Below are 12706 nucleotides of genomic sequence, written 5' to 3'. Positions count from 1 at the left end.
TGATAGATGTCAACAAACAAACAATCCCAAGCACAGAGCCAGGGTTAACTCGAAACTAGAATCCTTAAGCGTTTTAGATCAGTCAGTGAGCACAAAACTACTTTAGTACTTTACGTTGAGTCATTTCTTGTACAGCACACATGTAATGGAGTCTCCTCAAAATCTAGTGATTGAAATTTTTTATGGAGGTTCTCATAAGCAATTACTCGACGTTTTATTTGAAGGTAATATTGGTTATTTAATTTTCTGATTGCATATTTCAGCAAGATATTAACAAATTTTAACAGATGTTGGAAAAATTTTAATTTTCTTCGTCTGTATGATCACTACCAATATTATGTAGCAATGAGTTTAGTAGATATTGTGGTTCCATGCAGCAGTAAGTTGTGTTATCATAATTTAATTTTTTTCGTGCCCACAATGCTGCTTTTGCTGAAGTGCGATTGACTGTTACTGAGATAAGCTTTTTCCAGGGCTAAATATTGCATCTAAATGTGAACTGATCACACTACCTGATAAAAAATGGCACTGGAAAGCTCGCACTGGTGCACTAACGGTGCTAGACAAGATTCCATTGGAACACAATTTCAAGTTAGTTGAAGCTTTTTTATTATATTTTAATTACGGCTATACAAACAAAATATTTTAGGGTTCTATTCACGAGCAGCGTTTTGAATTTGGCCGAGCTGTTGGCTTTGAGGCCTGATTTGAAAAACCTGAAGAAAATAGTCTATTTTCACGAAAACCAATTGATTTATCCAGTCAAGACTCAGAAGGAACGAGATTTTCAGTACGGCTACAACCAAATTTTGACGTGGTACGAATTGCCGGTAAAATACTTATATAATAATTAAAAAATGCAGATATTATTTCAGTTTGGTTGCGGATATTATAATTTTTAACTCGGAATTCAACATGAGCTCTTTCCTTTCATCTTTATCGACATTCATGAAAATTCAACCAGGCCCTGGTCGGCCAAAGGGTCTCAGGGAAAAAATCGAACCGAAATGCAGTGTATTGTACTTCCCAATCAAAGTTGATTCTTTGAGAAGACCAACAAGTCAATCAAAGTCGCAAGAAACCCCTCTGCATATTCTCTGGCCGCATAGATGGTAATATTTTTTTCTCCTAAGGAAGATATTAAATTGATCAATGATTATCACAGGGAGCATGACAAAGACCCTGAGATGTTTGCTAGGGTGCTGTTGTCGCTCCACAGATTTGGACTCGACTTCAGAGTTTCCATGCTTGGCAGAGTTTGCTCTGATTTTCCTGAAAGCATCGCACTTGCCAAAGAAGAGCTGAATGACAAATTCTGTCACTGGGGATATCTTGAGTCTAGAGATGAATATATTGGTGTGCTAAATGACGCTGACGTAGTTGTTTCGACCGCTAAACATGAGTTCTTTGGCGTTGCAATGTAATGTTTTTGAGTTAATTCGAAAATTTTAATATTCATCTGTTTCTTTATTTTTTAAAGGATGGAGGCAGTTATATGCGGTTGTTACCCTTTGTGTCCGAAAGCGATTGTTTATCCGGAGATCTACCCTGAGGAATGCTTGTATAAAGATGAGTCTGAATTATTGGAGAGATTAAAAATGTTTTGTACTAAACCGATTTTGGCTCGAAAGCAACGATCTAGTCTGGAATTCCATCCTGACAAATTCAAGGACAGTAATTTGCTACCTGAGTATAAAAAGCTTTTCTGTACGTAAATGGAATTAAAATTAATATTATAAAACAGTCGTAGCATTTCATTTTTCTTTTAATACCAGTGAAAATTCATTGCACAATTAATTTTTACTTTGCCCACTTGTCAAATCAAAATGTTGAGGGCGTCACCGTTAGCATGCTGACAGGGCACAGTTGCGAATTGTGTGGCGCGGCTGCCTGTTTGAGCCAGCTTGAAAATTATTTCGAGTAAAATGATACGCGTCAGCAGCATCTGAGGCGGAACATCCTATGATGCAGCTGCACCTTATAAGGGTATAATTTGTAATATAAGGACAAAAACAAAAGAAACGTATATCATTAAGTAAATTTAATTTAACTATACAGATTATATAACTATATAAAGAAGAAAAATTAGGACGTTACTCGTTGTAAAACTACTCAGAAAAGCGAGTTTGTTCCATGAAATAGGGCAGAGTATTTGACAGCCGAAACTATAAGTTAGCATGAGTTAAATGGCTTTTTACAACGAGGAATGTCCGAATTTTTCTTCTACGAATGAATCCTCGAATGTGACCTTCAATCAAATGAAACGAAAGATACTATTATTATGCATGGAATGAGACAGTAATCCGCATTTTAACCGCATCAGTTAATTATTGCCACTAATAATGAGCGCAAACAAAGCAAAATTGAATTTCGATCAGAATGGGGCAGGGGGGAGATGCTTATTTGTTTTGTAACTGGATCCGCTTAGCAGCACGCGCTTCTGCTCTTTCACATGAAAGGCATCGATGACGGGAGCAGATCGGGAATGTACACCAATCGGTTAATCATTATTGGCTGATCGTGTGCCACCCACTCGTGTCAAATGTGAAATTAAGAACGCTCGTTGCACTTCCGGATCGACGGCCAAAACGCTGTGTAATTGAGCCAACGCGGCCTCACCTGCCGCTGCAGCCAGAGGTGATGTACTCGCTGGCCAACAGCTGTCACCTTGCAACCCTAGCAGGCAGGCGTCAGGCTTGGCTGCACTTACCCTTTTTGCCGTCCTAATTGCAAGCAACAAAACGCAAAAGGTACAACAGTTTGGATTTGGTCGTGAGAACACGCACGCGGAATTGCGACTGACGCGCGTGTTTAATGGAAAGGTGCTCTCGACAGCAACAGCGGATAAATTGAAATTGTTGTGATAAGGGTGTTGTGTTTGGTGTGGCTGTGAAACTGTAGCAACTTTTTCCATCCACGAACCCATGATATATTAGTGAATGTTTAGAAATAACAATTATTTTCGTGGAATTGTTAATTGAAAAATGTCACTAAAAATGTTAAGTTTAAAGACAGTATCCAAAATGATACTTCCTGCTAGTGGAAGACGTGAAATTCGCTCATAACTGATTAAATTAATATGAGAAATAAAAGTGAGTAGAAATAATTTTTAGAAGCCTGGATTTCATGAAATAACTTTGATGATTCTTAAAATTGCTCAGGTTCAATAACGTTAATGTGTGCCGTCTAATCAAGTTGATGCAAGTGACCTTTCGCTTCTATTGTTCAGCTGTCACGTTGATAAAATTATGCTCTGAAGGATAAGTATTGAGTTAACAACCGAGTGTGTTGTCTGTTGCTTTGGTAGCAAATTTTCTTTCCACTCTATGAGAACCGAAATTTAGTTTTTTATACGCAAAAAATTAAAAAAACGAAAACCATAAACTTCGTTTTATTTACTTAAAATAACACCATGCTAGAATCTTTATTGTTTATTGAAGCGAGATATAAACGCTGCCCCCGGGGCTATACATCCCGCAGCACTTGGAAGACGAGCAGTTTGCATAATACATAATATCGTTTTATTCGAGTCGAAATTAGGTCCCCTTGAGTATGTTTCTGATGCACACGTTTGGAATATCTTGGTCTAATTTAAACTCTGGAATAAGGGATTAAATTAAAAAATTGATTATACTTGTATTTAGTTGTTCAGGAGTGTGGTCCTGCTCTTTTCATTGTGTTGGAATTAATGTAATTTTTTAACATTGTTTAACAGCAAAAAAATGAAAATTCAGTTTTCGCCCGTCAGCTACACGGTACTGACGCGAGCCGTTTAATAATTCAGAACCCGATTCAAAGGGGTGAGTCCAACCATCAGTTAGCAAAAGTATTTGTAATTTATTATTGTAAAACAATTTCCAGTCCTTATTGTAATTCTGATTCTTACTGTAAATCATTCCATCAACATAATTCTTCATTTGAATTTTATCGCTCTTCGTTATTTCTACCCTGTTCCCCAAATATAGTAAATTTTAACCCATGAAATAAAGCTCATTCAGAAAATGGAAATAGTACACCGTGTTGTTGGATTTTTTTCCTTTTACATTACACAGTATGGGCTCAAGTGAAACACCCGTGTCTGCCTTTTTTTCAAGCCGACAGGGCCAATAAATCGCCGCTTTGCGAGCAATAGAGAAATGATTCGTCTTTTTATTCCCCCACTGGGTGGTTACTTGAAGGACCACTCTAGTTACTTGGACACGACAGGCTAGACAGCACCTCTCCGACCTCGGCCGTATTCGCAGCGTTGGGCGCGCACTAGATATTGAACATTCATTTATGTGAGTGCCCTGCGCTCCGACAGTAAACACGCTATACAGCACAAAGCCGAACACACTATATTTATGCCTACAAACTGCCTTTTTTGCAACTTAATAGTTTCTAGGCGTGGTTTCCTCTTCTGCAGTTATCTATATTTGGCTGCTTCGCTACTGTTGCTCGCGAATTTCGCACAATACGTGTGACTTCCAATAGTGATGTATCTCTCAGTCAGTTAACACTTTATTCGACAAATCATCATTGTTAGATAAAAGAAAATGTCACAGCTGCAGTAAAAATCTATTAAATTATCTTACTTTTGAAACTTTATAAGCAAATCAAAGAAAGACAGGTCCATTTGGACAAGAGGATTGAAATAAAAATATATGATTGCACCCTGATGAAGAAATTAATTCAATTTGATTGAATTAAGATTTGTTCACTTTTTCCATGGATATTCACGTATCGTATTAATTTAGTTAGAGACAAACGCATGTACATATTCAATTTGACCACCTTGCATTTGGCTACTTGTCATGATGAATAGAGTCAGATACGCACTCGTTACCACTTCTATAGTGGCAAGTGCAGATGTTATGGGAAACTAATTAACTGTGTGGAGTGAGACAGGGACCAATTAATGGTAAAATAATGACTGCAGCAATTGAGTTGATAGCAGCAGTTTGCGGCAGTGTGGTAAAAGAGAGCCAAACCGCGACGCATACATTCAAAATGTTCCATTTTTTTGCACTTGACCCTATTTTAAGGCTGGTTTTAATTCTTTTACCGACATTCCACCATTTCCACCAATGACCTGCAATCTCTTGCAATAAAATAAAATGAGATATCCACTTGGCAGACTGAGCTGTCTTTTTCGAAAGCACAAAACACGTTGGTGCCAATTTTCTAGAAAATTTATAAGCTACCAAAGTAGATCTTGAATGTAGTTCATTTCTCATGAACTGCATTTCAAGCTATAACAAAAATTATCTCATAAAGGTGGAGCGCGAGAGAATTATTGCAACAATCACTATGAAGTCCGCTTTAATTACACCTCGAGTGTTGACATCTTAACTATAAAACAATTGCAGGAGCAATTTAAATTTAATATTGTGTAAATCATGTGAAGTTACGCCAAGAGGCTGCCACGACAAAAATAAATTTCACAGCCAGATTATTAAGTGACTCTTACGCCGATAAGAGTCAGTGAATCCTATTTTAGGAAAAGGAATCGATTCATTGTGCCGCCAGTTGGTTGCTTGGTTTTGGCCTCGACCAAGACGTTTTCTTGCTTGAAACTTATCTCCAATTGACAGTTCGCATTTTGCGCAATAGCTCATTGTTTCTGAGCCATTACCCACTCTATTTGGTGTGCATAAACAGAGAAGAAATGCCCGGCCAGCGGGAGTAATAAAGGCAGCAGCGGCAGCTCTCACAGATTAAATACGCCGGCCTGGCAGCGCGAGATAAAAGGGTTTTTTCAGCAGGCGACAATGGCAGGCTTAAAAAGTGACAATATTATCAGAGCGCGATGCACACTCATACACATATTCGGAGTGCAGCAGTGAGAGAGCGAGAGAGAAAGAACAAAAGATGGAAAGTCAACATTGCCACAGTGCCAAAGAAGTGTATAGAAGAATGAGTGAGTGTGAGCGTAATACGAGCCGCCACCCATTTCTCACACTTTCTGTTGAAACAGCAGTGAAATTTGTCACTCACAAAACGCACACTCCGGCTCTATCTGCTGATATTGTTCAGCACGCGGCAATTGCGAAATCTGCAAGATTGGCTGGTCGATTTGTGCGCTTTGTCAGCAGCAAGCGGTTAAAGAGGAGTCAAAGTCGAATTTTCCGTCGTGTTTGCAAGCATTGCAAAATTGCAATTTGTGGTGCAGCAAATCAAAATCGTTTCTCATTTAAACTGCAATGACAACCGATCCGTCTATTTAAACCGAATCATTCAACTCGATAAAATTTGGGAAAGTTTTCTGTGGAAGAGTAGCGTCTTGCGGCTGCAGGAACTAAATAATTGGATGCTGGCTGGTTGAGTCGGGATAATAGAGCCAGTCGCTCTGCTCTCCATGCATCTTCCGCCACTTGAGCCAAAATCCAATGGCAGACCTCATTTGTCCGAAATGTTGGCACTAAAGCACAAATCGATAGTTCAACAACCTGTCCACTCGCGATTTTGTGTGGCGAATGAGCACTCATTGTCAGTAGCTTACTGAATATTTCATAGCCTCAAGCTCTGCTTGTGTTTTAAGTTAACGGCGAATATGTGGCGGCAATCGCGCCACAAACATGAGTTTGGTGCAGTAGAAAGCTAATACAATTGACAATATACAAGCGGATTTAGAAAGTAATTAAATTAGGAATTAATGTTTCGTGAATCAAGGAGAATTGATAAAAAAACGTGTCTCCCTGAGTGATTTTTCACTCATTTTGTTTTTAGATGTAATCGATAATGAACTAATGAATCGATTTTTTTTAAAAGGACTAAAATGTTTTTTTCTGAAATTGTTTATCATTTTCCTTAAAACTTCAACAATATATTGATGCTGTACGAGTGTATCTAGTTAATCAGAGAAAGGTTTTAAATTAGATTTCTGTTCCAGTCACAAAGCTAGATTCTTTTATTTGCAGCATTCACGCATCCGCCACCATTTTTGTGGGCCGCCCGATATTTGCCTTCAGACAGAAGCAATGTGATGTGATGTGATGAGAATGCATATAGTTTCGGCACGCGTCGCGCAGAGGTGCCATCAAAAGGGCCAATTAGGATGCTCTCTTGTTGCCCGTTTGCCATGCGATGCGGGTTTGTGTAATCACAGACTGTTTGCTTAACTACTGCCGCTTTGAATTTGCTTGCTTATTATTTCGCATGAGCAAAGACCGGGGGCTTTGGAGCAGAGGATAATGTGGCACGAAATTCAGCTAATTAGTATAGCTCAAGCGAGCAGCGCGTTGTCTCTTTCCTGCAAACTTTGGACGGCGAGCAGCCAAGAGGCGGCGCAGTCGCTTGTTTCAAATGTTTACTCTCTCCATCGCAATTCGCAAAGTTAAAACTCAATTACAAGAAGAGTTTCCAGCTGTTGAAACGGAGACAAGTGACAGTGAAAATTATAGGATTAGATTTAATTATCTTATTTGTTACAGGAACGCAGACAGAGAGCAGACTGCTCGTTTTGTCATAAATTAAAAATTAAAATTATTAGCTTCATGATCAAATTTTGACCCGATTTTTTCTCCAAAACCTTTTAAGCTGATCTCATTGACAAGACAGGGTTTTTTTATCAGTGAAATAGTTGGTTTTATATGGTTTTTATAACATCGTTTGTTGACTTCAAATACTCCTTTCCTTATTTCATGTTTTTGTGAAATATTTTTAAACATCTGTAGATTTTTTTATTTTATGGAAAAACCTTCCTAAAGGTTATAGCGCAACTGAGACCTAATGTAAAAATATTATTTATTGAGTTTTTAAATATTATTTGGACTTTATTCCTTTACCAATCATTTTTTTAACTGAAAAAATTTAAGTGCAATAGTTGTAATATTTCTTTCAAATTTTTCTTAGGAACAAACGTAGAATAAATTTTTGTTATTCATATCGTAACGAAACCAGCTTAATTTAAGAAAAAAACAACTTAACAAATATTTTTTAATTCAGAAATTTCAGCCAGTAAGCCAAAGGACGGTAAATACGAAGCAAAATTTGTGGCTTTTCTTTTGCCTTTGGCAGATTTGAATGGGTTGTAGATGTTTTTAAAAATGTAGTTCTAAACCTCTAAAAGTTTCATAATTCTTGCTCACTTGAAAGTTCCATGATGGTTGAGAGTAGTTATATACTTATTTCGCAAAAACGATCAAATGAGAAATTACATTTATTTTTTCAGCCCTCTAGCTGTGGCTGCCATTCCTTGCTTTACATCTCTTTATCCGCATTACCCTTCATCTGCTCGTTATTGAAGTAAGAACAAACAATTTAAAGGTTGAGGGATGATTTTATAAAGCAATGTCCACGGGAAAGCATTAGCAACTGTAAATGTTTCTGTTGGGCTAGATCACTACACACGCGATTCGAGGGAGACTCGTGATGCGAAATCGGCGAAGGGTAAAGAGATTCAGGCGAATCCGGAGAGGAGCTGCTCATTTACCCGCCGAGAGCGAGTTTGGCTGGTGGTGCGCCGCTAAAATTAATTAAGGGGCGCTCATCGTGCCGCAACAATGGGCAGCAGGCACAACATATTTAAAGAATAAAGCAGTAGAGCGCGGGTCGATCGTATTATACGGTGGATATTAGAAGTCCGACCCCCCCAATGGCACCGTTGGTGTGCTGAATAAGCATAGAGCGCATAAGTCGGCGGTGTGGAGAGAGCGGGCGAACGAGCGAGCGAGCGGGCGAGCCGAGCCAGCGAGAGCGCGCGGTGGTGTGGTGTGGTGGAGAGTGAGTCTCCTCGCTCGTCGGTCGGTCGACGTATCTCCCCAATAGCAACACACACACTCACTCACTCACTCACTCTACACACACACGTACGGAAGGAAGGACGGAGGTACGTGGACGCGAGAGTGCGGAGTGTACGCCGCCGGAGGAAAAGGCTCACTGCCGGCTGGCCAGCCAAAGGAAAAAATCAGCAGTGCGCGCGTTCGGTGTGCGAATTCGGCGGCCGACTTAGCCAACCGACCGGCCGACCGAGGAGGATGTTGAGTGCCCCTGGCTGTCCGCTCCCCAGCAGCACTCCCTCCTAACGTTTCACCCTGGATCTACCGCCTCCGAGGGCGAGGCCGCCGACATGCCTGCCGCCGAAGAGACCGCCCCCGAGCGGCCGCCACGGCCGCCGCCGCACCGCCGCCGCAGCAGGCTCAAGTGACATTATGTTGGTGCTGGTGGTGGCGGTCGGCGGCCTGCTGACGACGGCCTCAGCCCTCGCCTCGCCGCCAGGTATGTACCGCAAACCCTTGCGACCCGATCCGCCGATTCTGCCGGCGAGCCACGCATTTTTCCCTGCTGAGAGCAAAACAAAATAATAATAATAATAATGTAATGAAAAAATCCGCGAATGCACCGCGCGCTGACCGAAATTGCTCGCGGTGTGAGTGAGTGACGAGACGGCCGGCGGCTTTTGAGACGCGCGGCCACCACGCGATATCTATTTCGAGCCGCTTCGCAGAGGTGTGTGTGTGTGTGTGTCAGTGTGAGTGTGAGAGAGATAGAAGCAGAAGGAAAGTGTGTGCGTGGTTCACCCCTTTGAGTCCGCGCCGCCAATTTTCTGCTGGCCCCCCGGCCGCCAGACACTGCAACGAACCCCTTCCGGTCGCTTTTCACGTGCTGCTAAATCGCCGAACGAACGGCATGTTGTGGCGGCAGAAATTTCCCATATTTCCCTTGACGCGGACACTTTGAAGCCTTTGTCAGGTCGTTAGCTGACGTGCCGGCACCAAGGCGGATCAAAAAGCAAAGCCGCGCGGCGCCGCGGCCTGTGTGCCAGCATAATTGCAAACAAGACGTGATTCCCGAGGATAAACAAAAATCGGCACTTCTGAATTTCGGCGGTGGCGGCGGCGGCGGCTCGGTGCATGGCCGCGGTTAATTGGTCAGCCGAGCCGTCCGGCCGCTTAGCCAGCACACATCTCTCGCTATACTAATAAAAGGCTCACTGCGGCATTACTGCAGAAAGGCAAGGCAGAATACAGAGAGCGGCGATATGTACGGCGAGCACTAGACGACGACGACTGCCTGCCTCCGTAATATCGATCCGAAGAGCACCAGCAATCGACCTCCTTCCCGACTATATACTCAAACTTGTACTTACTTGGCGACCCCTTCAACCCTTGAAACGGTATAGGCCTACCTTGATTTCGGGGGCGACGAATTTTCCGCCGGCAGGACGGAATGAGGCCAAGTGGAGGCCGCTCACTCAGAAGGACCATTCCCGCCTGCGCCTTTGTCCCGCGCTGATATTAATTGGACGTTACCAGCTTCAAAGGCGAAACGTTCGTTTATAAAATGCAAACTCCAAATTGAAAAATTCCTGTTGAAGCACCGCACATCATGCGATTTATAGCCACTTTCCTCACTTAGTATTTTATTTGTTAAATATTTTTCAGTCCATGTCAAAAATTAGCTCGAAATCGCTAAAAAAGAAGAAATAATACTCATTCATCGAGGGAATGTCGAACCTGACACCGTAAAACTATCCCATTTCTAACTCTGCTTCCCTATCCGTCTAGCAAAATCGCACTTGCTGCTGAAACAAAAGTCTGAAGCAGCAATTTCACCGCGAATTAAGTTACAAAATGGAGTGCAAAGCGCTGCTGTCACCGTCTGCTCGTCTGATACACTCTCCCCAGCGTAAAATAATAATCCCCGTAGCTCTCAATAAACTTGATCCTTTCTTGCTGCTCCGCTGCTTAAGGCTGCTCCGCCGCTGTGTTTAATGCTTAACGATCAAGGAAAAAAGTGGTCATCCCCTCTGTCTTATGCACGGGCACGTGCCAACAGATCATTTTTCTTGTCATCTGTCACTCGCACTTCCGAAACCTCCTCACAACAGCTGCTTTTTACTCAATTTTCGAGGAAACAAAAAAAATGAGGAAGTGTTTAGTGACGCATTTTTTATGTTAATGCGTTAAAAAAATCCACTAATCGTTAAAATCCGAGAAAATTAAAATTACTTCATTGAAAAAAATAGATTTTGTTTATTTTCCCGAGATTTTAATTTCGAGAACGACATCGCACCTGCGTGCTCGCGTAATTAGAGTGCACTTTTTCGGAAGGCGTGCGCGCCCATGTCTGGGTCTATTTTTAGTCCGAAACGCGCCTCTATTTGAAGACGTCGCGCACACACCATACACACTGAGTGACCGCACGCGCTGATTCATCTGGGCGGCGCGATTTTGATCTATCACAACACTCGGCGCGTCTCACGCCACTCGTGCGTTTATTAATAATAGTAGCACTCGCAAGCATTAACGAAAAGAGAGCAACCAGGAAAGAATAATTCATTTGACGTCACAACGACAACTCCGATTCTGATCTTTTCAGTTCCTATCGACGTTATCTCGGTGCCCAATTAGCAGGTATTTTTTTCTGTTAAATGTGACGCAAATTTAGCGTGATTTGGACGCGGAGGATAAAAATAGTTTGCCCGTTTTTTTTATCTCGGCCAGTGAAGTAATGACCAGACTCGCATAATATGTGACGCAATCTTCAATGATGTTATCATGCAGTCGTTGTGACAATTTCGTCCACTAATAATATGTACATACACGGCTATACAAACTAGATTTTTAGATTTAATTAAGTTCCAAAAATATATATTCCATTTGATTTTGGGGCGCATTTATGCTTCCACAGTTTCCTGGGTTTAAAAATAGGATAAAACACACAACAATATAATATTGTCGAACACACTTTTGGTCAAACACATTTTTAGAGGGTACGCCAAATAAAAAGTAAATTAAGGCCCGCGCATGGATTATAATATCGGAAACAATCTCTTTGTGTTCCCCAAATCAGGCAAAAAAAAATCAAAATTCATTTAAACAATTTAAATAATATTTTTTAGATCAAACAAGATTTTTCGTCATCCTGTATGCAAAATGAACATATATTATTAATGGAAAATTAAAACAATGGTCTTACTATCTTGGTTTGAATTAAGTCAAGTGTGCTGTTCCCTTATTTCATGTTTGTCAATTTAAATTATCTGCTTGAAAAACGCCCCTAAGAATGATTGAATGACCAGAGAAGCCCGTGCAAGGTGGAAGGATGACTCACGAAACCTGATCCAGAGCATGCTGTCTCTGGTGGGTGGCTAATTATTTTGATATCACTTTAGAGGGTTAATTGGCGTACTCGGCGGGTCTTCTTTGGTTGCATTGCGGAGCGGGATGAGAATACGAGCACCTGTTCTCCCTCTCGCACTCGCCCTCTGGGTTTAAGGAGGAACCGTGTACGTACCCCTTTCACCTCACCAACAACAAGAAGAGAAATCAATAGACGGCCTTCTCAGTGTAAACCACCCCACCTATTTGATAGATCTCTCTCTTTATACATCCACGTACGCGAACAAGGAAGGGGGCGCCAAGAAAGAGAAAGAAAAATTGATTTCTAATAAGCCACCGCCGGCACTATAAAAAAGAGGAGGCTGCCGTCGCCACCGTGCCGGGACAATTCCTCTCTCCACCCTCTTGCCACCGACGCCTCCGTGAGATTAATTCGTTAGCGAAATCAGCTTGATCAATTTGCACCTGGAAAGCATGGAATATATTTATACTTGCCTCTTTACCAACCAGCACTATTTCCAATACATAAATTCCATCACTTTTGCAACTTTTCACAAAACTGAACGAAAATCTTTGCACAAAAATGTGATGTAAATGAAACAAACTCTAATTTATTAATTTTCCCAATAATTTTTACATTTCAAATAATAAAAAAAAACTAG

At 41.3% G+C, this 12706-nt stretch overlaps 2 protein-coding genes across 5 annotated transcripts in view; both read left to right on the top strand.

Moving 5' to 3' along the window:
- The first annotated feature begins 13 nt into the window (after positions 1 to 13).
- On the top strand, positions 14 to 1743 carry LOC135938131 (tRNA-queuosine alpha-mannosyltransferase). The gene is made up of 6 exons (XM_065481692.1): positions 14 to 224; positions 474 to 591; positions 650 to 817; positions 876 to 1112; positions 1166 to 1420; positions 1481 to 1743. The coding sequence occupies exons 1-6, from the start codon at positions 146 to 148 to the stop codon at positions 1713 to 1715; spliced, it is 1092 nt and encodes a 363-aa protein (XP_065337764.1). The 5' UTR covers positions 14 to 145; the 3' UTR covers positions 1716 to 1743.
- Positions 1744 to 8604: 6861 nt separating this feature from the next.
- Positions 8605 to 12706, top strand: part of LOC135935683 (protein kinase C-binding protein NELL1-like) — a 29655-nt gene continuing 25553 nt past the window's right edge. For all 4 annotated transcript variants that reach the window (XM_065478191.1, XM_065478193.1, XM_065478192.1 and 1 more), the window contains exon 1: positions 8605 to 9198. In XM_065478191.1, coding sequence (XP_065334263.1) covers positions 9132 to 9198 — 67 coding nt within the window. In that variant the 5' untranslated portion in view covers positions 8605 to 9131. The remainder of the gene's footprint in view (positions 9199 to 12706) is intronic.

The sequence above is a fragment of the Cloeon dipterum genome, chromosome 2 (assembly GCF_949628265.1).
Source record: "Cloeon dipterum chromosome 2, ieCloDipt1.1, whole genome shotgun sequence".
Classification (NCBI taxonomy): domain Eukaryota; kingdom Metazoa; phylum Arthropoda; class Insecta; order Ephemeroptera; family Baetidae; genus Cloeon; species Cloeon dipterum.
This window is presented reverse-complemented; position numbering and strand designations above follow the sequence as displayed.